Source organism: Bos taurus, chromosome 10, assembly GCF_002263795.3.
Source record: "Bos taurus isolate L1 Dominette 01449 registration number 42190680 breed Hereford chromosome 10, ARS-UCD2.0, whole genome shotgun sequence".
In the NCBI taxonomy this organism is placed as follows: domain Eukaryota; kingdom Metazoa; phylum Chordata; class Mammalia; order Artiodactyla; family Bovidae; genus Bos; species Bos taurus.
Window position 1 is genome coordinate 102,954,430 of NC_037337.1, and position 23,284 is coordinate 102,977,713.

The 23,284-nt window shown below is 42.3% G+C and overlaps 2 protein-coding genes across 4 annotated transcripts in view; one reads left to right on the forward strand and one right to left on the reverse strand.

The window, feature by feature from the left end:
- Nucleotides 1–479: 479 nt before the first annotated feature.
- Nucleotides 480–19,490, forward strand: EIF3J (eukaryotic translation initiation factor 3 subunit J). Of its 2 annotated transcripts, none has more exons than XM_024997726.2 (8): nucleotides 480–604; nucleotides 685–788; nucleotides 11,081–11,135; nucleotides 11,588–11,679; nucleotides 14,657–14,771; nucleotides 16,595–16,756; nucleotides 18,008–18,081; nucleotides 18,425–19,490. In XM_024997726.2, exons 1-8 carry the CDS (start codon nucleotides 568–570, stop codon nucleotides 18,551–18,553), a joined length of 768 nt encoding a protein of 255 aa, XP_024853494.1. In that variant the 5' UTR covers nucleotides 480–567; the 3' UTR covers nucleotides 18,554–19,490.
- A 599-nt stretch (nucleotides 19,491–20,089) lies between these two features.
- Nucleotides 20,090–23,284, reverse strand: part of SPG11 (SPG11 vesicle trafficking associated, spatacsin) — a 76,770-nt gene continuing 73,575 nt past the window's right edge. The window contains exons 36-40 of one of the 2 annotated variants that reach the window (XM_002691092.6): nucleotides 22,848–23,016; nucleotides 22,295–22,383; nucleotides 22,018–22,173; nucleotides 21,210–21,361; nucleotides 20,090–20,732 (exon numbers count right to left, since the gene is read on the reverse strand). In XM_002691092.6, coding sequence (XP_002691138.3) covers nucleotides 20,552–20,732; nucleotides 21,210–21,361; nucleotides 22,018–22,173; nucleotides 22,295–22,383; nucleotides 22,848–23,016 — 747 coding nt within the window. In that variant the 3' untranslated portion in view covers nucleotides 20,090–20,551. Of the gene's footprint in view, nucleotides 20,733–21,209; nucleotides 21,362–22,017; nucleotides 22,174–22,294; nucleotides 22,384–22,847; nucleotides 23,017–23,284 lie in introns of those variants that run through there. The other variant, XM_059890978.1, reaches the window with a different exon arrangement.

Here is a 23,284-nt window from a genome sequence, read left to right on the forward strand (position 1 = left end):
TTCTCCTGGCGCCCTGCGCCCTTCGGGTTCCAGAGGCCCATCTCGCCCAGCACGCCATAGCGCGCCCCGGGGACGTGGAGGCCAGTCCGCCGCCCACAGCCGGGCGCGGCGTGCGGACTGTCTGCCGCTGTCACCCGCGCCTGGGGACGGGGTCCACGCGAGCAGAGGGCGCGCCGCGCCGCTTGGGGCGGGCGCAGGGTGGCCTGGGAGGACGGGAGAGGGCAGGCGACAGCTAAGCGCCAGACAGGGCGCCGCCACGGTCCCCGCCCTCCCTGTTCCTTCCCGGGGCGCGCGACGTGGGCCAGCCCTCCCCTCCCTCTGCCACTGGCCCACTGGGCCCCTCAGGCGCCGAGTGGAGCGCGGAAGAACCCGCGCGCCCGTCGCGCCCCACGCCCCTTCCGGCCGCGCCCCACGCCCCTTCCGGCCGCCAGGGGGCGGGGCCTCAGCGTTGAGTCAGCCGCGGTCCCAGCGTTCCCCGCGCGGGCGACGAGCGCGGATCCGGTGACTCACCTCCGCCGCGCTAACTCTCCCCGGTCTTCCCTCACACACGCTCACGCCCGGCTCGATATGGCGGCGGCGGCGGCTGGGGACTCCGACTCCTGGGGTGAGGAGAAGCTCGGGGGTCGGGCCGGGACCGCCCGGCGCTGGCCCCAGACTGTCATTAACGCGACTCTCTTCCCGCAGACGCGGACACGTTCTCAGTGGAAGACCCGGTGCGGAAGGTGGGGGGCGGCGGCACTGCCGGCGGGGACCGCTGGGAGGGCGAGGACGAGGACGAGGACGTCAAGGTGGGTCCGCGCGGGGTGGGCCGGGGTGCCCGCCTTGGGGCGGAAGGTCCGACGCGGGGCCCGGGGCGCCGCCCGGGCCTGCGTGGGGACGCGAGCGCAGGGCCCGGCGGTGCCCTGTTCCCCCGGTCCGCCGGCCACAGGGCCGGAGGCGGGCTGCGTGGTCTGCCGAGCCTGCCTGGCGAGTGGCGGGCCCCAGCCCGTCTTAGAGGGTCCGCGCCTGCCCGGACCCCCCGCCAGCCGGCGACAGGCGGTGACAGCCGCGGCTGGGCCGGCCCACGTGCGCACTGCGCGGGGCTGAGACCGGGAGGCGAGAGCGCGGCCCCTGGCTCTTCCCAGATGGGGCGTCTCGTAACGCGTCCCTCGTGCTGGTAGCTCGTCTGCAGCCCTAAAGGGAGGGTAAGGTGGGGCCCTTGCTCATCCCACATGGGGCGTTTCCTAACACTCAAGCCTTTTTGAGCTTAGGCGTCCCTCGGGCTGGTAGCTCGTCTCCAGCCCCAAAGGCCCGCTGGTAGAGTCTGTTAGAGCTTTTAAATGTGTGAAATATTGTGGTGTAGTTTCAGCCACCTTTTTTCCCCACACGCAAGTGAAATAATTTTTAGACCCCATTTTTAGACCCTCTTCTCCCTACGTGTGGTAAAAAGATGAATTGAGGACTGAGATAGCTACCTTAGTGGTCAGAAACCTGGCTAGTCTACACAGCGACTTGAAAAATGGGGCGCTGATAGAGTGGGTTATTCATCTACACGGGAACCCGTAAGGAAATACTGATGTCGTGGTTGGAGAAGGCGAGCGAGCCCGCTGTGTTGTGTTTTTCCTGTGCCTTCTATACTTCGCTTGTTTGTGAGACCTCCTGGGGACTCGTGGCTGCGGATGACAGTATGTGCGTTTGTTTTCGTTTTTCTAGTAGTTACAAATCTCTCAAGTGCAGAGTGTTAGGATTCTCATTAACGAAGTTCTCAAAATCTTTATTTCCGTGAAGATAAAATTTAATATGAGTTGGAAAATGGTTTTCTGTGGTTTTGATTCATTTAGTGAATGGTTTATTCTACTGACTTCTACACCCAGCTCATGATAACAAACCTACAAATCTTTCCGCTTGAGATAAAAAAAATTTAAGCTAGATAATCGTTAGGAACTTCGTGTCCATACTGCTTTTGTTTAGATTTTACTTTTGTCTGATGAGGTGGATGTCCAATTCATTGAACAGCCTGAGGTTCAGGGATGATGTGAGCTTTTCAGACCTTGGGGTTAATTAATAAGCAACACCATTGTGAAGATATTTACGTTTTTGTTTCATTTAAATGTTGTGTAGACATGGGAATGGATTGTGTTATCACCCTCATTGCAGAATATTAGTCACCTCCCTGCACTGTGGCAGGTTTTGTGTTTTGAGCCTTTAGTTCAGATTTGTCCTTTGACTGCTATGCATAGTAGATTCAGGAGTTAAGACATCTGTTAGGAAAATTGGAAATAAGGGAGAAGAGACTAGGGAATCAGGAATTACCAGAAAATGAAGTTTGAATGAAGTAGTCTAGACTGATATGAAGAAGCCCGACTGAAATTATTGTATAAGTGGTGTCTATCCTGATAAATAGAATTCTAACCACTTGTAACTAATTTTGGAGGTTTAGGAGTTGTAAATCTTACTTAAAGGTAAATGTTACATAAAGGTTATCTTGTCTCTCCAGTGCATAATTTGTTTGTATTTATACAAATAGCCTATTTCTTTTACTTAAACTTTGAAGTTGATCTTTGAGTAGTAGGAAGCTGAACTTACCCATTTTATTTCCATGTTGAAATGTTGCTTTATTTCTGTTGAGTTTCTCAGAGATTTCCAAGATAAGGTGTTCCTAGAGTAGTTTGGTTCCTAGCAGTTTAGAATCAGCAGACCTGGATCTATGTTGTTGTCTTGACCATTCCTATTTGTGAACATAAACCAGTTTTGTAATCACCCCCCTCCCCCATTTCCCAATCTTGGCATTACAGAAGCTATCTCAGGCATTATTTTGCACTTTAAACAAGTTAATATATTAAGCATTAAGCAGAGTTGTCTGACACTTGGTAGGCACTGGGTAAATGTTAATTCTCTCTTGCTTCTAGATGTAGTCTTAATTTTTCTGGCTAGTGGAAAATACGCTTAGGCTATTTAGATCGTGTATCTGGGGTCATTTTTGTGCCACATTTTGTGCTTTCTTTAGCTCAGTAGGAGTAAGTTCTCTCCACAATGGGTGTTTATTGTGTATTTTTTGGTTTGAATGGAATGACCATGGTTGTCAGGCAAGTTTTTGCTTGCTCAGAATCTAGAGTTGAAATTTGTCACCTTGAATGGTAATGAGCAGGTTTTCCCTGCTTTCTGAAACTAGAGCATTCCTGTCAAACTTTTCCTAAGCTGAAAGAAGCAGTTACTTCAGGACGCGTCTTGCTAACGAATGCACAGCGTCAGTCAAGGTAACGCACAGATGCTCACAGACACAGGTCAGAGCTCCGGCAGCTTGGTGCTTAGACTCTGAGCAGCTTGGTGGAGAATGAACTTGGCCTTGATGGTGCCACTCTTGCTGCTTAGGGTACTCACTGCCACTGTAACAGCTCAGTGCAAAAACAGATGCTATTTTCACTTGTCATAACATTGTAAATTGGTTTTGGATTTCACTTAGCGAACACAGGTACTAAGGTACTTTGTTAGAAAAAGTGAAGTGTCATAAAGTGAACTTTCAGAAAGTAAGGAGTACATTAATACCAAATTTCTGAATTCTCACATTCTAATGCTGAGCCTTTGTAGCAGTTGTTAGCAGGGTTTAGTTTTCATGAGACTGAATAATCACAGTCCTTAAAGAATACAGTATGTGAATTTTTGAAAAGTCCTTCAAAAGTAAGGTAGGTGGAAGCAGTAAGTTCTTAAGTCTGTGTCAGCATGTAGTGTTTAACCTTTGAGAGTGTAGGCTTGATGTCATTTGTAACATCCTGAGAAATGAAAGGAACACCAAGGTCTTTTATTACAGGGACTTGCTCCACTAGGTGAATGTCTTTCAGTAGACATAGCATTTTGCTGCCCTTGACTTTTCAAATAGCAGTCTGATAGTGGCAGAAGTGGATTTAGGTGAAATTAGAATTGTTCCTATTCACTGGGCAGGGAGGGGAAGGCTGTGCTTCTTCCCAGTTTAAAAGGTGAGAACCAGGGAGCATGCTTTCCTCTCACATGAGCTTTATTTCCCCTTTCTACCCTATCCTGCTATCAGCGCAGAGGCAGGGAGGAATTGTCTGCTTGGCATATATCTAGACTCCTCCTCCATTTCTGGAATGATGTGTAGGCTGTGTTGATCATTTTTTCTGCTTGCTGTGAATACCTACCCACTGCAAGCAGGAACAATACAACTTTTACTCCATTTTACTAGACTCCCATCATTTCACTAAAACAGATAGAAGCTAGATTTATTCAAAAGGTGTAGAGTTTGTTTTGAGAAAACTTCTGGCTGTAATTAAGCGTCTCACACATTTGCTTCTATAATGTTATTACAAAATGTCTTTAAAAGACCCTAGAGAACTGGATTAGTTGAAAACTGCATGCCTTATTATGCCCATTCAGCTGTCTGTTAGGATCGTATCCCAGTTAATAGTTTAAATATACCAGAGTAAGGACATTTTTGAAGTATTGGAAACAGCACTTCTGAAGTAGAGGATTATATTTCAAAGACATGGGAGATTGTTGGGAAGTTTTCAGAAGGTAGGCATTTTGCTAGGAAATGGATATCTGGAAGGTGTGTGTGTGTGCATGTGTGTGTCTTATGAAAAACTCTAAACATATACAGAAGTGGGAAGAAAAGTTTAATAATTATTAACCCATGTCCAACCTTCTATTTTCTATATTCTGTCTTCCTGCTCTCCTTACCCAGCCAGATTATTTTGAAGAAAATATCAGTTGTATCATTTTAATACCCTGACAATTTTTTATAAACTAGTAAGTTTTAAGTTGGGAAGTGTGTTTGTTGCTGAAAAATATTTACCTAATATATTTGCTGTCCTGGACCATTGAGAATAAACAGGCCATTTGTTCATGTTCAGTGTCTTGTTCTTGATCTAGCTTAGCCAGGAATTTGAAGTAGAATTGATTGATAACACTTCCAAATATGAGACAGGTCGGTATTGAGATGGAATTCAGCAGAGTGCTGAGCCATAGTAGTGTGTTAAAAGCTTAATGAATTAAGTGAAGTAGAATTTATTGAGAGAGATACCCTGGCTTTCAGAGACAAGCAAGTAGTGAGGTGATGGAAGAACATTTGAGCTTATTTTAAAAACTAAGCTTTGCTGTCAGGTCTAGCCATGGCAGGAGCTCACTACAGAGTTCTGAGGTTTCTCAGAACAGAATTGGTACAGCTTACAGAATACCCAGTAAAAGACTCTTTTGCTTCAAGAGATTATGCTTTATCTAAACCAAACTATTGTGCTTAAGAAGAAACGGAGGGGGTATATATATTAGTTAATGGGCTTCTGCTGTGGGGCAGAAGAGTTTTCCTGCTCATTGAAGCTGCTTCTGTTGGATGATCTATAAATACACTTGCTCAAGTTGGAAGCAGTTTCAGCCCTAAACATGTTCTCCTATTGCACGTGACAGTCTGTAGTTGTACATTATAAGATGACAGACTAGCCAACTACTGGCTGCATCATTAGAAATAAAAAGAAGCCAGGGTTTAAGTTCTTTCTGTTATGTTTTCAATTCTTAGTTGTATTTAGTTGGGAAGCAGGTTTTAAACTTGAAAAACACCCTTTTTTTAGAGAAATGGCTCAAATGATGCTGGGTGTTTATCTGAAGAACGTAAGTATAGATAAGCAGGTAGTTAATAAACAGCTTCTCTTCTGAGGAAGTTGGCCATTTTAGAAGAGCCTGGTTAATATTGGAGATATTAATACTTTAAATACTTGGAAATACTTTTGGAGGTAAAAGAAATACTTTTGGATATTGTAGTTGAAAGATTTATTGACTACCAGTGATAATTGGCTAAAGAATTTAATTGGATATTGATAGGTAACTCTTGAACCAAAAACAACCATTAATTTTAGCTGTTTCTCTAGGAACCCTTCTTGTATTTTATCTGAATTTTTTGTCAGCATTTACAAAGTCTTGATGTTTAGGGAAAATTGGGAAGTTTTAAACATTCTACTTTTACGCATTTACTTTTATAACTAAGGATGCAAAAACTGTCGTAAGTTCATGGGGAAAGCTTTGGGGATTACATTTGTTCAGAAGTGTGACCAGTCTGTTTTTTCTGACGTCACTGTGCTCCCCTCTGGAGGAGCTTATCCTCAGTATAGGAGTGACTGCCCCTATAAGAAAGGAGCAGGCTCATCCTCAGTACAGGAGTGACTGCCCCTGTAAGAAAGGAGCAGGCTCATCCTCAGTACAGGAGTGACTGCCCCTATAAGAAAGGAGCAGGCTCATCCTCAGTACAGGAGTGACTGCCCCTATAAGAAAGGAGCAGGCTCATCCTCAGTACAGGAGTGACTGCCCCTGTAAGAAAGGAGCAGGCTCATCCTCAGTACAGGAGTGACTGCCCCTATAAGAAAGGAGCAGGCTCATCCTCAGTACAGGAGTGACTGCCCCTATAAGAAAGGAGCAGGCTCATCCTCAGTACAGGAGTGACTGCCCCTGTAAGAAAGGAGCATCTTCTTCCCAGCGCTGTGGGGTGAGGCGCCTTCATGGTCCGTTTATGAGCTGAGGAGCGGATGTCGTAGTTGTTTCCAGGACTTGGAGACGGGAGCCACTGTTTTTGAAACCGTTTCTGTGCTGAAAATCCGGGTGGCCTCATTACACTTGCACTGAAGGGACAGTGTGACAGCCGTCTGGAGTAAGGTTATTCTTCGATAGCGAAACCAGGGGCGGGGTAGAGGCGGGATGCAAAGTCAGGGTGGATGCGACCCTGGACAGGCGGTGACCTGGGGGGTGAGGTGTTACTGGTACAGGGGACTGAGGAACGTCAGCACTGAACAAAAACCCTGCTGCGTTGTGCTGTTTCTCTGTGGGGGTTACTGGGATGGGGCTGCTCATTTTCAGCTATGCCTCTCTCCTCTTGAGCTCCTGCTCCCAGAGGCTGCTAGACTCATTTGTTAAAATTAGTAGAATCCATCACAGGCAATTTGAGATGAATATCTGACATAGTTGCAGCTGGGCGTATCTTAGTACGTACCATAACCCTTCTCTTTGATATGGGATTCCCTGCAATTCCAGGGGACTCCATTCCAGGACTAATTGAAAGAACACATTTTGATGTGGAGGGACCTAGTTCCCAGACATTTATACTTAAGATTCAGGTAAGAAATGATGTTTAGTATGACACTGTAAAGAAATGTCCTGTTCAAAACAGGTTCCTTCGTTAGTTTTCCAGATTGTGTGATAGTTATCTCTGGGCCTTTGTGTCCGTGTATTACAGTGGGGATAACACTACTTGACTTGCAGGACTTTTGTGAGGGTTAACTGTGTTACCATATGTAAAGTCCTTTGGGGACCTTCCTGGCAGTCCAGTGGTTGGGACTCACTGCCACGGGCCCAGGTTCAATCCCTGGTCAGGGAACTAAAATTCCACAAACTGTGCAGCGTGGCCAAAGAATTAAAAACAAAATTAAACATAAAGTCTTTAGCACAGAGCTTAGTGTAGAGCAAGCACTTAGTAAATGCAGTCTATTGTCGTCGCTGCTGTTATCGTCACTGTTATTAGTAGGGAGTTACAAACATCCCCTAGAAGTCAGCAGGTAGCTCTTTTATCTAAGAACCATATAAGTAGCATACCACTCACAAACCCAGCTTTCTTACGTTCTCTGAAGATTAAAATGACAAAAACTTCTAGTAGTAGTCAACTTTTAGTGTTAGCTCTCTGGTTCCTTTTGTGCAATGCTGTATTGATGCAAGCACTTAAGCAAACCGGGAGGGTGATACGAACATTTACCGTCTAATTTCTAACTCTTAGATGTTCAAAAAGTGACTAGCTGGTTTGCTTTCGTTGTGTTTGTTAACTATGAACTATGGGTTAAATTGCAAAGGTAAAGTGATTATAAAAATACTTCTCGTCAAAGTTCTTCCCACTCCATGGCAGCCTTGATCAGGATGTTTTATTTCTTTGGATTTAGATTTTTATTAAGAATCAACGCTTGGTTAATTTACAGACACCTAGCCTGATTCAGATTTATGGCCTCTTGGTTTATAAGCCAGAAGCTTGCTGTCGCAGCTGTGGCATATTCGTCAGCCCTGCCCCTCCGGCCTCGCCAGGGCCTCCTGCCTTGCCCGTCATCCTCTGGCTAAGCTTCAGGTGGCGTGTCCTAGGGCGCCTGGTGGTGGTTGAGACAGGGGTCAGGTTACCTGTAGGTTAAAGCCCTATTTAAACACAGGACTGTGTCTTTCTCTGTTGAACTTAACCCTTCTAAATTCTGTGGACCCTTTAAAAATTGTTTGATAATTGTTTAATGTTTAGCTCAGGGACTGTGTGCTAGGCATAGAGAAGAGAGGCTGCAGAGCCACCTTGAAGTGCCCGCCCAAGTTAGGGAGTTGGTTCCATGAAGCTGTGGATCAGCTCTTGACTCCTCTGTTGTACTGAGCTTAACTCTTTTTTCTTTTTTTTAAATTTAATTTTAAAAAATTGGGCTTAAATCTTTATAAAGATTTAATTCATTAGCCAGGGTTATGTTGTGTGAAATGTTGCTTGAAATAATTAAAACCATTAGCCAGAATGTTGGCTGCTTTTACATTTGGGAAAGTAAGTGTAAAGACAGCTCAAATTTTCTTTTAAAACTACTGTGAATTATTTAAGAGAGGCCATTAGTTTTGGCTTGGTGGTCTTGTGTTTTAATTGTTAATGGAGAAGCTTTTTTGTGCAGTTAGACAAGTTGATATAAAAGTTCATATGGAGAAACAAGTGTGCAAGAATGGCCAGGAAAACACTAAAAAACCTGAAAAGGGGGAATTAGCCCCAGCTTACATTAAAAACATACTATAAAGCCTCTAATTAAAACAGTACATACTAGTACATGAAGAGACAACAAACCAGTGGGATAGAATAGAAAGCAGAAATAGAGCAAGTGTCTAGGAAAACAGTATATGGTAAATCACGGGGCAAAGATGGGCTTTTTAAAAAATTGAAGTATAGTTGATTTGCAGTATTATAGGTTTCAGGTGTACAGTGTCAGTCACTTCTGTTGTGTCCGACTCTTTACGACCCCATGGACTGCAGCATGCCAGGCCTCCCTGTCCATCAACAACTCCTGAAGCTTACTCAAACTCATGTCCATCTAGTTGGTGATGCCATCCAACCACCTCATCCTCTGTCATCCCCTTGTCCTCCCGCCTTCAATCTTTCCCAGCATCAGGGTCTTTTCTAATGAGTCAGTTCTTTGGGTCAGGTGGACAAAGTATTAGAGGAGCTTCAGATTCAATCCTTCCAGTGAATATTCAGGACTGATTTCCTTTAAGATTAACTGGTTGGATCTCCTTGCAGTCCAAGGGACTCTCAAGAGTCTTCTCCAACACCACAGTTCAAAAGCATCAGTTCTTCGGTGCTCAGCTTTCTTTGTGGTCCAACTCTCACATCCATACATGACTACTGGAAAAACCATAGCTTTGACTAGACGGACCTTTGTTGGCAAAATAATATCTCTGCTTTTTAATATGCTGTCTAGGTTGGTCATAGCTTTTCTTCCAAGGAGCAAGTGTCTTTTAATTTCATGGCTGCAATCACCATCTGCTGTGATTTTGGAGCCCAAGAAAATAAAGTCTGTCACTGTTTCCATTGTTTCCTCATATGTTTTCCATGAAGTGATGGGACTGGATGCCGTGGTCTTAGTTTTTTGAATGTTGAGTTTTAAGCCAGCTTTTTCACTCTCCTCTTTGACTTTCATCAAGAGGCTCACTTTCTGCCATAAGTGTGGTGTCATCTGCATATCTGAGGTTATTGATATTTCTCCCGGCAATCTTGATTCCAGCTTGTGCTTCATCAAGTCCGGCATTTCTCGTGATGTACTCTGCATATAAGTTAAATAAACAGGGTGACAATATACAACGTTGACGTATTGCTTTCCCAATTTGGAACCAACATAGTGGTTCACAGTTTTTAAAGATAATACTCCATTTATAGTTATTATAGGATATTAGAAAGGTGGACTTTTCAACAGATGGTGCTTTGACAACTGGGTAACTATTTGGGAAAATATAAAATTAGATCCGCACTCAGATCCATCGTAGAGAAGAAAACATTCCAAAGGATCAGAGATCTAAATGAAAAAACAATGGGGGCATACATCTTCTAGAGAAAACTCCTTGCTTTAAGAAAAGACTTTCTAATTGACTTGGAATTCAGAGCAGTAAAAGAAAAGTTAAAATTTTACTCCGTAAATGTGGTGGGGTACATAACACTTCGTGGGGAAACACTGTAGGCATTTCCGTTAAGAGAAGAACAAGGACTTGATCCCCATTTTCTCTGCCACTGTTCTTTCATACTGTACTAGAGGTTTTGCCAGTGCGATTAGATAAGATAAATCAGTTGTGGAGCCACACAGATTGGTGAAGGAGGAGTAAAGCTGTCTCACCTGCAGATGATGTGGTAGTATACCTGGAAGACCACAGAGACTCAGTGATGGAACTAACTTAAGTGATAAACGTAATTGGTAAGGTACCTGGGTTTCAAAGTGGTGCAGTGGTAAAGCATCTATCTGCCTGCTGATGCAGGAGACACAAGAGACGTGAGTTTCATCCCTGGGTTGGGAAAATCTCCTGGAGTAGGAAATGGCAACCTGCTCCAGTATTCTTGATGGAAAATTCCATGGACAGAGGAGCCTGGTGGGCTGCAGTCCGTGGGGTCACAGAGAGTCGGACACGGCTGAGCACAACATATATGTATTTACGTTTATACAGTAGCAGGATATAAAGTTTACATGCAAACCCTGTAGCTTTCGTATGATACAACCACCAGTCAGAGGACAGAAAATGGAAAAAAAAAGTTTACAGTGGCAACAGGGAAGACAAAATACTTAGGAACAAACCTAATGAGAAATATGCAAAACCTTTTAAGAGAAACTTTAAAAAATTCTTTGAAAGATACAGAGGTAGGCTTGAACAAATGAAAAGATAGCCCTTTTTCTTGGCTAGGGCAGTTCAACATTGTGTCAGTTCTCCCAAAATTATAAATTTAATGTAACACCAAAAAAGAAAAAGAAAAAAAAAACCCAGCGAACTTTTTTCTCTGGTGTTAGAATAATAAAGATCACAGGGAAGAGTAAGCATGTAAGAAGTATTAATGGAGTTTTCTTTTGTTTAGGATAACTGGGATGATGATGATGATGAGAAAAAAGAAGAAGCAGAAGTAAAACCAGGTGATCCATTGGGTTTCCTCAGTTTTGGGGTTTAGATCTTACTCTGATGCTTATGTTAAGACAACTAACAAAATGCTGCAAACTTGGAAATTTTGGTTATTTTTAGAAACCAAACATCCTTCTGTTTCATTCTCTTCTCCCTGCATCTGTTTTCTCTTTCTCTCTTTAAAATGTAAACAGATTAGAGGATGAGGCATCACAGTTGAATGGTCTAAGTCCCACCTAAAGGACTGTGGGGAAACATGAAAGGAAGTGTTTGGATCTTAGGGGTGAGATTAGAGAGGAGAAAGAAGTCCCAGAACTTTTCTATTCTTATTTGCCAGAAAATCACCATCTAAATTGGAGCTGGGAGAGGTTTGATCTCTTGAAGTATATAAGTGTCATGTCTGTCTCATTCATAAACTAGAAAATATTTAAGATTAACTATGATTAAAACATTTCTTTACTTTCAGAAGTAAAAATTTCAGAAAAGAAAAAAATAGCAGAGAAAATAAAAGAGAAAGAACGGCAGCAGAAGAAAAGGCAAGAAGAAATTAAAAAGAGAGTAAGTCCTGTTTATTTTCCAAAGTACAGAATCCTCGCGTCAGCAGTGGTGCAGAACCTTAGCAAGCAGCAGATGCTACCTGGGTGTGTAAAGGGCTTTGTAAAGGCTATGCATGGATATCATCAGATAAGGTGATCCCAAACACATGGAATTTGTGGTTTTTGCAAAAAACAAACCGAGAAGCATTATGTGTTAGATGCCTTTCAGGTTTTCACAGACACTTTAAGGCGGCAGGACTGTCTTGTGCCCACAGTCAGGGCTTTTGTCAGTGTCTTGCAGCTCTCTCTAGCTTAGTCTTTTTTTTTTTTTGCAGTGTATATTTTGAGTAAATATAAAAAGCATCCATTTCTCTGCCATGTACTATATAAATGTTGTTTTTGATTATTTGGAGCAAGATCAGGAATTTTGTGTTCATTTACTTTTTGAATAGAAAACACATTTACATGATTCAGAAATCAAAATGGTATTAAGAGGGGCTCCCAACTCTTCACAGATTTGTTCTCTTTCCCTTTATAAGTAAATACTAGTGTATTTACTTATACACTGGTGTATTAAATACTGTATTTACTTAAATATTTACTTAAGTATTTACTTAAATACTGGTGTATTACGATGTCTCCAAGGTGACTTTATATATTTGTATACAACTATATGGTCATATTCCACCCATTTTTTATTTTCACCTTGGCTTTAGTTAATAATCATGGAAATCTTACCATAGATCATACATAGCAAGCTTTCTTATTTTATTTTTAACCTGGTGAAACAACTCCACAGTGAAAGTGCCTAACCACTGGACCACCAGGGAATTCCCTTGACTTTTTATTAAGAGAAATTTCAAGAAAATAGCATAATGGGTCATATACAAATCACCTAAATTTACCAGTTGTTAATATTTTGCCAACTTGCTTCATCTGTTTTTTTTTTTTGCTAAAATATAATCCAATAAATAACAAACATTCTGCATTTTTCCTTTAAATACTTCAGTATGCATTTCTGAAAAAGCAAAGCTATGTCTCATATAATTACGCTCCTAATGTAAGTCATTTTTAAACATCGTCTACATTCAGTTTATGTGCATCTAATTGTCCCAGAATATCCCAGCATATGCTTTGTTCAGGCAAGCACCTTGCATCACATCAGGTCATATAATGTCTGTACTATTATTAGTGATGCTAAAATTGATTACTGAGTCAAGTTGATGACAACCTGGCCCTTCTCCTGTAACATTACAGATTCCTTTTTACTGCTGGCCCAGTTTTAGGAGTGTCACTGGTGATCATTGCCTAATTATTTCTTTAGGTGTCAGAAAGGTGATACTTCATTCTATGACTTCCATTTTCTTATTGGCTGACTTTTTCCCCTTTTTTTTCTGTTTGGTTACTTTGGATATGGTTTGTACTAGAAAGCATAAAAGCTTAATTCATTTAATTACTAATTTTCAGAGTAAGGGAGTGTGGTAACTTTAAGTGGTGAAAAATGAAGGATTTTGTAGGTTTCAGTTTTTTCTTTTTGAGTAAATTTATGGACTTACAGGTCTTTATGAATTTCATTTAGATATAGCGATTATTTTTTTTAATGCTTAATTTGTCCCAGCGTTGGACAGTGGGGTCCCTCTAAGTTGTTCTGTCTTCCTCTGTTTCACAGAGCCCTGCTAGTCTGTGAAAGGTCCCTGGTTCTGTGGCACAATAAGCTCCTCTAGTGAACTCTCTTAGGCCTGGAATCAGCTGCTGTGATTCCTTCTTAGTAGCAAATTATCATGGCCAACAGTATGTGAGAATGTTTGTTTCCCCCCAGTCAGGAACGTTTTAGATGCTTTTTAGTAACTTGTGTTTGTATATCTGAGATCACTTACATGCATGTTTATCTGTTCAGAACAAGGAATGGATTCTTACAGCTCAAAGAAGTTGGTCATTGAAGTTTAGCATTATACTTACTTTATTGTATCTTGATATTAGTCTCCAAAGTAAAGAAACCTTACACTCAGTGCATTAATTTTATCTCAGGTGAAGTGTTGTTAAAACATACTCAGTTTTGATGCAGGAAACAAGGGTGTTCAGGTCAGTCAGTACAGTGGAGATGGTCCCCTTTTTCTGAAAAATCTTCTCCATGAGAAACAAAATGTGACCTGTCTCAGAAGTGGCCTTTTGAATTAAAATCTTCAAACTGCACAGGTACGGAGATTTATGAATGGCACAAATTCCCTTCACCTTTCCCCCACTATTATCAAAGGTATCTCCTGTTAGTAACATATTCGTTATAGAAACTTATGATGGCATATAGAAGGGATATAAATTAGACTATTAATTGTCCTGTCAAAGAAGTGGAATAAAAAGATAAGGGGGAAATGTTTTTCTAATTCTATGAAAAAAATTTTTTTGTATGTCTGTATAATATTTATTATGGATGTGCCATATACTTGAACCATTCTGTTGTGGAACATTTAGATCATCTCTACATTTATTTGATATTATTATGAATAATACCCCATTTGACCTCCTTTTGGTTAAATATTTGTGTGCATCTTTGGTTTCTTAAGAGGAATATCTAAAAGTGGAATTATTTTATTAAAGCATATAATAATGTTTTTAAAACTTGATAAATATTACCACAGTTACTCTAGAAAAGATTTTTCAGTATACAGTTTTAGTCAGAATCTAAGAAAGCTATTTTCAACTTGTCTGCAGTCTCAATTCCTTAATTAAAAAAAAAATCACCATGAAATAAACCCAGTCGTCAAATCTTAACTCTGTGACATTACCACCTGTGTTAACCTTCTGTTACCATGGGCAGGCTGCTTAATCTGTGACTCGGGTTTTTTTCCTATAACATTAGGATATCTAAAAGAATTTACTGTAGAAATACAGTAAACACTATGAATGTTTGTTATTATTTATATATGTCTAGAAAAAAATTATATACAGGATAGATATGTACTGCGTTCATTATAACCAGCTATTTTCAAACTTCATTTTAGTTAGAAGAACCTGAAGAACCTAAAGTGCTAACACCAGAAGAACAATTAGCAGATAAACTGCGGCTTAAGAAATTACAGGAAGAGTCTGACCTTGAATTAGCAAAAGAAACTTTTGGTAAGTGGGGGTGTGGTAACAGTGTAGTATTGAAGTTGTAAGTGAATACTGTGGAGGTCTTAGTAGTTTGAAAATTCAGAAAACATCTTTCTTGAAGAAACATGATAATTTAGGTATTAGAACTTAATCTCTTTTGTTTGTATTTGAGGTTTCATTACTTAATGTAGAGTGAGATACATGCTCAGATTTTTGAATAATTTGAGTATTGTATAAAAGATGATTAAGTTATTGAACCCAAATAAAGTATACTGCTGATTTAAGTATATGTATCCGCTGGATGAAATTTGGGTGAAATGTGAGTCTGTAACTTTCTGAGATTTAAGCGTTTGACTGTAGGCGTGTCACTGTCTTAAAGTCTCATAGGGTTTAGGCAAGAGCGTGCTGGCCTTGGTGAGGCTGAGGCTCTGCCCCTTCTTGGCCTTCACCGTGCCCTACCCTCGGAGGACTTCCACTCCCAAGTCCCGTGCCTGCCGCTGTGGTTAGGGTAGTGTAAAAGGTATGTTCAGGATTCTGTAAATTTAAGTTTAGAGAGTTCCAGGGGGAGTTACATGGCACAGAGGATGAAGATTCAAAGTCAGAGAAAATAGTTAAAAGTTCTCATTTTATTTACTTGCTGTCTCTGCTTATTGAGTACTTTTTCAGAGTAGAATATCCTGTTGAAACAGTTAAATAACCTTGAAATGAAACCTAGAAGGATCTAGTTATTTTGATCTCTCCCCCGGTCCCTTCTTTAAAATGGACCAAGCAGGCTGACTGTAGTGATCACTCTCCTTTTCACTGGAAGTGTGAGCTAACTTCTTAGTGAGTCTTCAGCAATCTCAAGAGTTGCCGTGGATGCTTCTGTGTACTGGCAAGCGCTTGACATGTCTCCACCACTCTCATCGCATTACAGAGGGCACGTGCCCATTATCCTGTCTTCATAGGATGGTAAAAGCCACCCCTGTGTTTATTAAAGAGAAGGGTTTATGTGGTAATAAATTCTAAGATGGGACACACAGTTACAGATTAAAAGCAAAAACATGTATTCATGCGGTGATCATTTGGTTAATAGGGTTTCAATGTTGTGTTTCTAATACTAAAGTACTGGATCGGTGTGAACAAGTAATGACTTGATTATAGAGGAATAGGTGACGCTGGTGTTAAAAAGAACTGGCCTGCCAGTGCAGTAGACGGAAGAGATGCAGGTTTGACCCCTGGTGGGGAGGATCCCCTGGGGTAGGAAATATCAACCCACTCCAGTCTTTCTTAGAAAATGCGCCATGTTCATGAGGCTGCAAAGAGCTGGACGCGACTGAGCACATACAGCGCACACACAGAAGCGTCTGTCTCGCAGCCTAGAACCCTTGAAAGCTAGATTAAAGTTTCTGTTGGGATTTAGCACATGGTTTACTCCTACGTAGCTTCTGTGGTTAGCTGGATACTTGGACAGGAACCATCTTTGTTGGCTTTTTTCCCTTTGTCTTCAGTCTTTGCTGTAGGCTGTTCTTGGACAAGTGCTTTTAGAGCTTCCCTTTTGTGCCAGGGACTCCTTTGGGCCAAGTGAAGGCTATGGTCCCCTTCTTAACATACTGTTTTTAAATGCATAAAGTACAGAGGATTTTACTTACAAAGGAAACCTGTTTATTTTGGAATAGGTATCAAAATACTGAATAACCTGTGACACAGTAATTATGTACAGACCACTTGGATTCTGTCCGAAGAGTTCAGTCGACTCAGGTTGGGAACCTCTGTTTTAGAATGAAATAATAGGGTTATTAGGTATGATAGGCTTCTTTCTAAATTTTAAAAAATCTAATAGTTTGCGTGTCCCCTTTCTCCTACAGGTGTTAATAATACAGTTTATGGAATAGACGCTATGAACCCATCCTCAAGAGATGACTTCACAGAGTTTGGAAAGTTACTAAAAGATAAAATTACACAATATGAAAAGTCACTATATTATGCCAATTTTTTGGAAGCCTTAGTTCGAGATGTTTGTATTTCATGTAAGTAATTCTCATCTCTGACCCCTGTGGATGGATTTAAGTAGGGGATGTTCTAATACACTGAAGATTTGCTTTTTAGCAGGTAGCTTAGGAATGTTGTTCTGCAAATACACATTAAGTGGTCTTTTGAGGACGCTTTCTGAGTGTTTTTACAGTGGCTTCCCAGAGAGACATCTGTGCTTGTTGGCACAACAGCTAATAAAAGACTAGCTTCTTGTTTTATATTGAAGGGAGGTAAGGAAGTATCTTTTGGGGAAAAGCATACAGAATTTTACAACTGAGACCACAGATGAGTGTCTTTTCACTTTATAAATGAGGAAGCCAGCTGCAAGAGCTGCCACGCAGTCTCTGGGTCCGTGGGTTTCGTTTCATGCTCCCAGAAGAGTCATGCGTTTCAGGGGCATGGGGTATGGGGTATGGGGACGGCAGCCAGTGGTGGTACAGCACCAAGGTGGGAGGGCCTAGTTTTGCTAGTCTTTGCTATTTTTAAGACCGAGAACGAAATTCTTCACAGAAATTTTAAAGTGGATTTTCTTTGGGAAATGATTACTAAGTGGAAGGTTCTAAACTTGGTCAGTGATATGCCCATAGTTGTCATTTTATTTTGTACACACTATTTGTTCTGTTTCAGAGGTGCTAACCAAAATTGAACACTTTTTTTGGTAGCTAAAAACTCGTGTCTGTTTCCAGCTTTATATTTTAATGGGGTGGAAGGATGCGTTGGCCAAGTTTATTTCCTGGTAGGGCAGGCACTTGGGACTCCTGAGATACCTACTGTTTTCATTTTCATTCTTGTGCTAGAAAATGGAGACCTCAGGGGTCGGGGAGTTGTCGTCTGTGGCTTTGAGGATTGGCCTTCCATACTGATTCAGATTCTGCCCTCTGAAAACTAAGGATATGTAATTTCCATAAGGCATGGTTATTCTGTGTGTTTAGACTGGATACGGAAGAATGGTAGGGAGCACTGTGAGCTGTAGATGTTTCCAGTTTCTGGTTAAACAAACAGTGGTGTCTTGGCGACTATAGATCATTATAAAGTTTTGTTGCTGGGTTTGCAGTTTTAAACAGTTCTGGTTTGTGAGCCTAGCCATAGACTTAAGATTCTCTATCATGTTAGGAGAAATTAACAGCCTTTTACAAAGTTACTGAAGTTAATGATGGACAAATTAGATTTCTCATGACACCGTGAAGAATGTGTATTTTGCTTTTTTACTTATTCTCTAAAATTCTTAAAAATTATTTTTTTTTTAGTGGAAATTGATGACTTGAAAAAGATTACCAATTCATTGACTGTACTCTGCAGTGAAAAACAGAAGCAAGAAAAGGTAAAAGAGCGAGTTGGGTGGGAAATGTGTGTTACACGCATACTGGGGTGTAGACATGGTATTTTCACCAAGGCTGGTTAGGAGAAGTCAAGAGCTCACTAATACCATTTATACTGGAATAGGACAGGGGTGTAAGTGCCATTGTCATCCTTCTGTTTGTAGACATGTTCATGTTTTTCTAAAGTAATAATAGAAATTACCCTGGCTTAGTTCTGGAATCTCAGAGAACTCGGTTTTTCTGGAACCAGAGGTTTTTTTTTTGACTCTGAGGGTTGCTGTACCTAATACAGATGCCCATAGTAGATAAAGTCTTTAAGATCTAACTCTCTCTTATCTTCAGCAGAGCAAAGCCAAAAAGAAGAAGAAAGGTGTGGTTCCCGGAGGGGGACTAAAGGCCACCATGAAAGACGACCTGGCGGACTACGGGGGTTACGACGGCGGATACGCACAGGACTACGAGGACTTCATGTGACGCTTATCTTCTCCTGGCGTCTTCTTTCTGTTGCCCACAATCCCTTCAACATGTAGCACAACTTCCTTTCTTTTCAGTTCTGCCAAATGCTACAATCAGAAGTGCAGTATCTTTTGTGCTGGTTATTTAATCCCTTGACACTTAGGTGCTAATGTGCAAATGAGGGAACTTGGATCTTGTTGCCAAGGGGTTAAAATTGGGAATCTCTGTTGCTACTAAATCATAGTTTTAAAAAACAAACCTAATAATGTTGTCATTGTTGCTATCTGATTCCATAGCAGCAGTCACTAAATTGGAAACAAAGGTTGCAACATGACAAAAAAAATTGTGTAGTATTTACCAGCACCGTTCAGTAATACAGCCTTAACCATACCTCCTTGAACTACTTCATAACTTGTCGAGAAAAGCGGTCTGCTGCAAGGGCATGTGGTGTGCACCTAGTATTAAAATTGCTTTGTCTTAAGATTGAGCGTGAGGATATTAAAAATACAGTGTGGAGAAGACTGCTGATCTCAGCGAAGATACGGCGGCTGCAGAGCACTAGTTTGATAATTAAATGACCAAAACCCTCCAACTTTGAAGCTGAAGAAGGTAAACCTCTCCATCGTTGCAGTACGAGTTGTGGAATCTCTATAGACTGTATAGTCTCTATTTATCGGGCTGTTCTACTGACGGAGCTTCAGATGGGGGAGGGAAACTCCTCACCTGTTTTATTTGCCTGATGTAAGTGTCTGAGAAACAAATCTTCCTTTGTTCTCCAAGACTGCAGTGGAACAACTTTTAACAGGGTTTTGGCATTTCCTTTCCTTTATAAAACATGCTCAGCAAATTGCACCAGTTAACTACAGTTTGGTAAATTGTTATGTTAACAATTATGACATCTGCAATGTTTTATAAAGCAACTAATTTAATAAAGTCACTATTGTGAGGACTTAAATTTTGTGTTACCTCCCAAGAGATATTTTTGGAGAGTATAGAACAAAGCTCTTGGGACGAGAGTTCTATATACTGAGAAAGCTTTGTAGGTGCTTGATGAGTAGGTGCAGTTCTAGAAGAAAAGTGATTTGCAAAGTCCTTAACAGTGTCACTCTAGAGCAACAAAGGGACGGAGCTGCAGTCCTCTTATTTATTTGGAGAAATTATTTGGTTGCTTAGATACTAAGGCCTAATTAAATACCTAGAAGTATTTATTTTGGAGTAACTGAGCTTGTAACTCAGGTGATGGCTGTATGCAGAGACTGGGTGATCTTCTCTATTATATATATTCTGGTTATCAGTTTAACCAAATCTGTGCTTAGAGACTTTGTTGGAAACTGCCATGGAATCAAAAATAGGGACAGAGCAAGTATTTTAAATTTCTCTTACATAGGAGTAGGAGTCTCAATCAGAGCTCTGTAGACCACCAAGTGGAGACAGGGCCATCCAGTGACTTGAGGAATTTACAGAATGGACTCTACAGCAATAACTACAGCCAATAAAGACTGCTTCAAGGCAGCCAAGGGCTAAGGTTTCCTTAGCAGTAGTAATGACATACACTGAATTTAAAATCTATTTTATTATAGAGATCAGTTTCTAACAAATGGAAATGTATCATCTGTTCCTCAACTGTGTAAATAATATTAAATTCCTTTGAAACTGGAATCTACAGGCACAGCTATTCTTTACTAAATACTGTATCAGCTCCTAAAGTAAAACTATCCTGAGGAAGATGGAACTTTTTTCCTTAATACCAATATATATATATTGGTATGTACAGAAAATGATAATATAGATGCATGATCATTTTCGAAAAGGAATTTCCTTGTCAAAATTTCTCCTTCTTTTACCCACTATTCACAAAGGACTGGTGTGGTCAGTCCTGGTGTTGACATCAAAGATCCCCAGTGCATCTCTCTCTATACTGACCACAAACATCTGTCAGTACCTTGTTTCAGCACAAGACGACAGGCACTTAGGAATCCCTGGCAGCAGCCGTCCTCACGTGTCACCTGAATCCACCTAACCGGCCAGCATGTCCTTTAGACAGCAGCCGGTCTGAGGGTCCTTCAGAAGCACATTTACAACATCGTAAAGTTTGTGTTCGTATGCCAGCTTGTAATACAAGTAGATGTCTTCACAATATGTGAGTAACTTCTTCAGGTTTTTCAGAACAAATTCTGTAGGCTGATGATGTTTACATCTAAAGAGGGAAGCAAGAATGTACAGGTTTAAGATACTGTATCTTGAGCGAGGGCTATCAGCTCTGATGCTTAACCACTATCTATAGAAAAGAACCTGCTTGACTCTAGGAAATCAGACTAGTAATTAGGGTACTAGTATAGCCCTCGCTGTCAGTGCTTGATAACAATGAAATTTCATTAAAAACAAGTATCTTAATGCTGGCCTTAATTTCCTGTTCCAAAGGGATCTTCTGATATTTAGTGTTTTTGGCACCTCAGGCCAGCTGAGTAGTTCTCCCATTTTGGGTACAGAGCATCATAAGCAAGCTGTTCTCATTCGTCTGCATAAATGTGTTAAAAGATCTTATCCCTCTGGATATTCTTGACATCTCTTTGCCATCTTGAGCCAAGGGGTTAGTTAGACATATTATACCTATACTTAGGTATAAAATTCTTACCCATGCCTGACATCAAAGCAGAGGCATTTTAGTACTTACTTTATTGAAATCTCTTCAAATACACTGGGTCTTAATAACCTTTGCTGCTTAAATTCTTCCAAGTAATTAAAGTCTCCTTTAAGAATCACTTGTTGATAGAGAATTTCAGCCCAGTCAGGAACAAAGTCATAGGCCTCTGCCACAATGGAAGCCTGAAAAGGGTGGAGGGGAAGAAGGGAGGGGAGGACACCACTGGAGGCAAACGATCCCAGAGAGCAGCGCGACACTGCACTCGGAGCAGGTGTGGCCGCCAGCGACGACGACAAAGGCTGTCTACCAGGGTTGGTGGGAAGGTTGATAATACCCTTCCCCTGACACCCCAGATATGTTTTTTCAGTGTTTCTAATCTTCACAATGACTTAAAAGAACTGCTGATAAAGAGTATTTTTCTCACTCAGCTCTGTTCAGTGAAAGGGCTGATTCCCTGATAACTATCCCTCCTTGTTAAAGGGCTGGAACCAGCCTCCCCGTAGCCCTGGCTTTTTATGCTAACCCAGAAGTGCATGCATTCTGGAAAACGTTGGGCTCAGAGGTGCTCATGGGACCACGAGCAGGGATGTTCCCCTGAACCTCAACTGTCAACGTGCAAAGGCTTAACGGTGTGGAGAAAGGGGACAGCATGCTGTCTCGCTGGTCTCCAGCCTCTGCCCAGATAGCATGCTGGTGAGAAGCACCATTGTGCAAAGGCAGCTGGGTGGGTCAGACAGCGGAGACAGGGCTGGCCGACCTGAGCCCTTCAGGGAAGGGCCCTGTGACAGGGACACCAGCAGAGACGAGGCCGGCAGTACTGGTGGGGCTTCGCGCTCACCTGGTAGAACCGAGGCAGCGCCATGATACAGTCCATCAGCCTGTGGCGGCTCAGGTTGATGAGCATCGTGTTTTGGCCAGTGTTCAGAAAGTGAATCTGCAGCGTTATCAACTTGGTGAGCCGGTGACAGTGCAGGGCCTGGCGCACGCAGGAGTCCTGAGTGGTAAGGGTGGAGGTAGGCACAGATAACGACTTTGTGACGTCTCCCCTACGACCCCTCCAGCAGCGGAACAAATTTACTCCTCCTGCAACACCAAGCCCCAAGGCTCCCAATTACCTTGGCATAACTCTCTGCCGCGTCCAGCATCAGAGTCAGGGCCTTCAGCAGCAGCTGCTTCAGTCGCTGCCCATCCTTGACACAGTCCTCTGCAGGGAGTGGAGCAAATGTGCTTGTGTCTGGCTCCCAGAGCAGGCTACTCTCTCCCCACTCAGCAGCAGCGTGGGCTAGAGACAGCCCAGCTCGCACCCACAGGGAGGGAGGTATGTCTCACTCAGGTGAAGTGAGACTCGCGCACTCCCTCCCTCTACACGCCAGACTGGGATTCACTGCCCGGTCTAGTTCACTCCTCTCTGAAACATCCTGGCAGGCGTCCACAGCCTCAGCATACAATGGTTCCTGACAGATGACACCTCTGGACGCACGGGCTATAAGAGGGGTAAATGCCTTCCAACCCTCCTTCCACCTCCTTTCTGCCCCGCTGGGACCCACTGGATGAATGTCAAGAGGCTGAGGTGGGTGTTAGTCTGCTGGTTTCTTGGCGTTCTTAGCCCTGAGACCCTTCCCTGGCCAGCAGCACTGCCCTGGGGGTGCTGCTGTGACCTCTGCTTACCCCAGGGCTGAGACTCGATCAGTTTCAGTTGGATGCAGGCAGCTGCCTCGTGGTTTTCGCCGATCTCGCGGCACATGCTGAAGCACAGCGCGATCATGTTGTGCTTCTCGCTGTCCCCAGGGCGGCAGCGCTTGATGTAGTCCAGCAGGGCCGTCTTCAGGGTGCCACTCTGCCCAGAAAAAAAGGGATACCAAGGTCTCAACCAGGCACTGCAGAGCAGGGAGGACTGACCTAGTCCTTTGCTTCTGAAAGTTCCTCAAAAAACTCCCAAGGAAAGGGAAAAGAAAGCCACAAATGAAGACAGATGTTTATGCTATCCTGAACATAAGCAAACGGGCAGATCCTCTCTGCCGGCTGGGAGTGTGAACCGTAAGCCCCGTCAGAGGAAAAGCCTTAACAACATGTATACATGCATGAGCCTTCACAATTCCACTCTA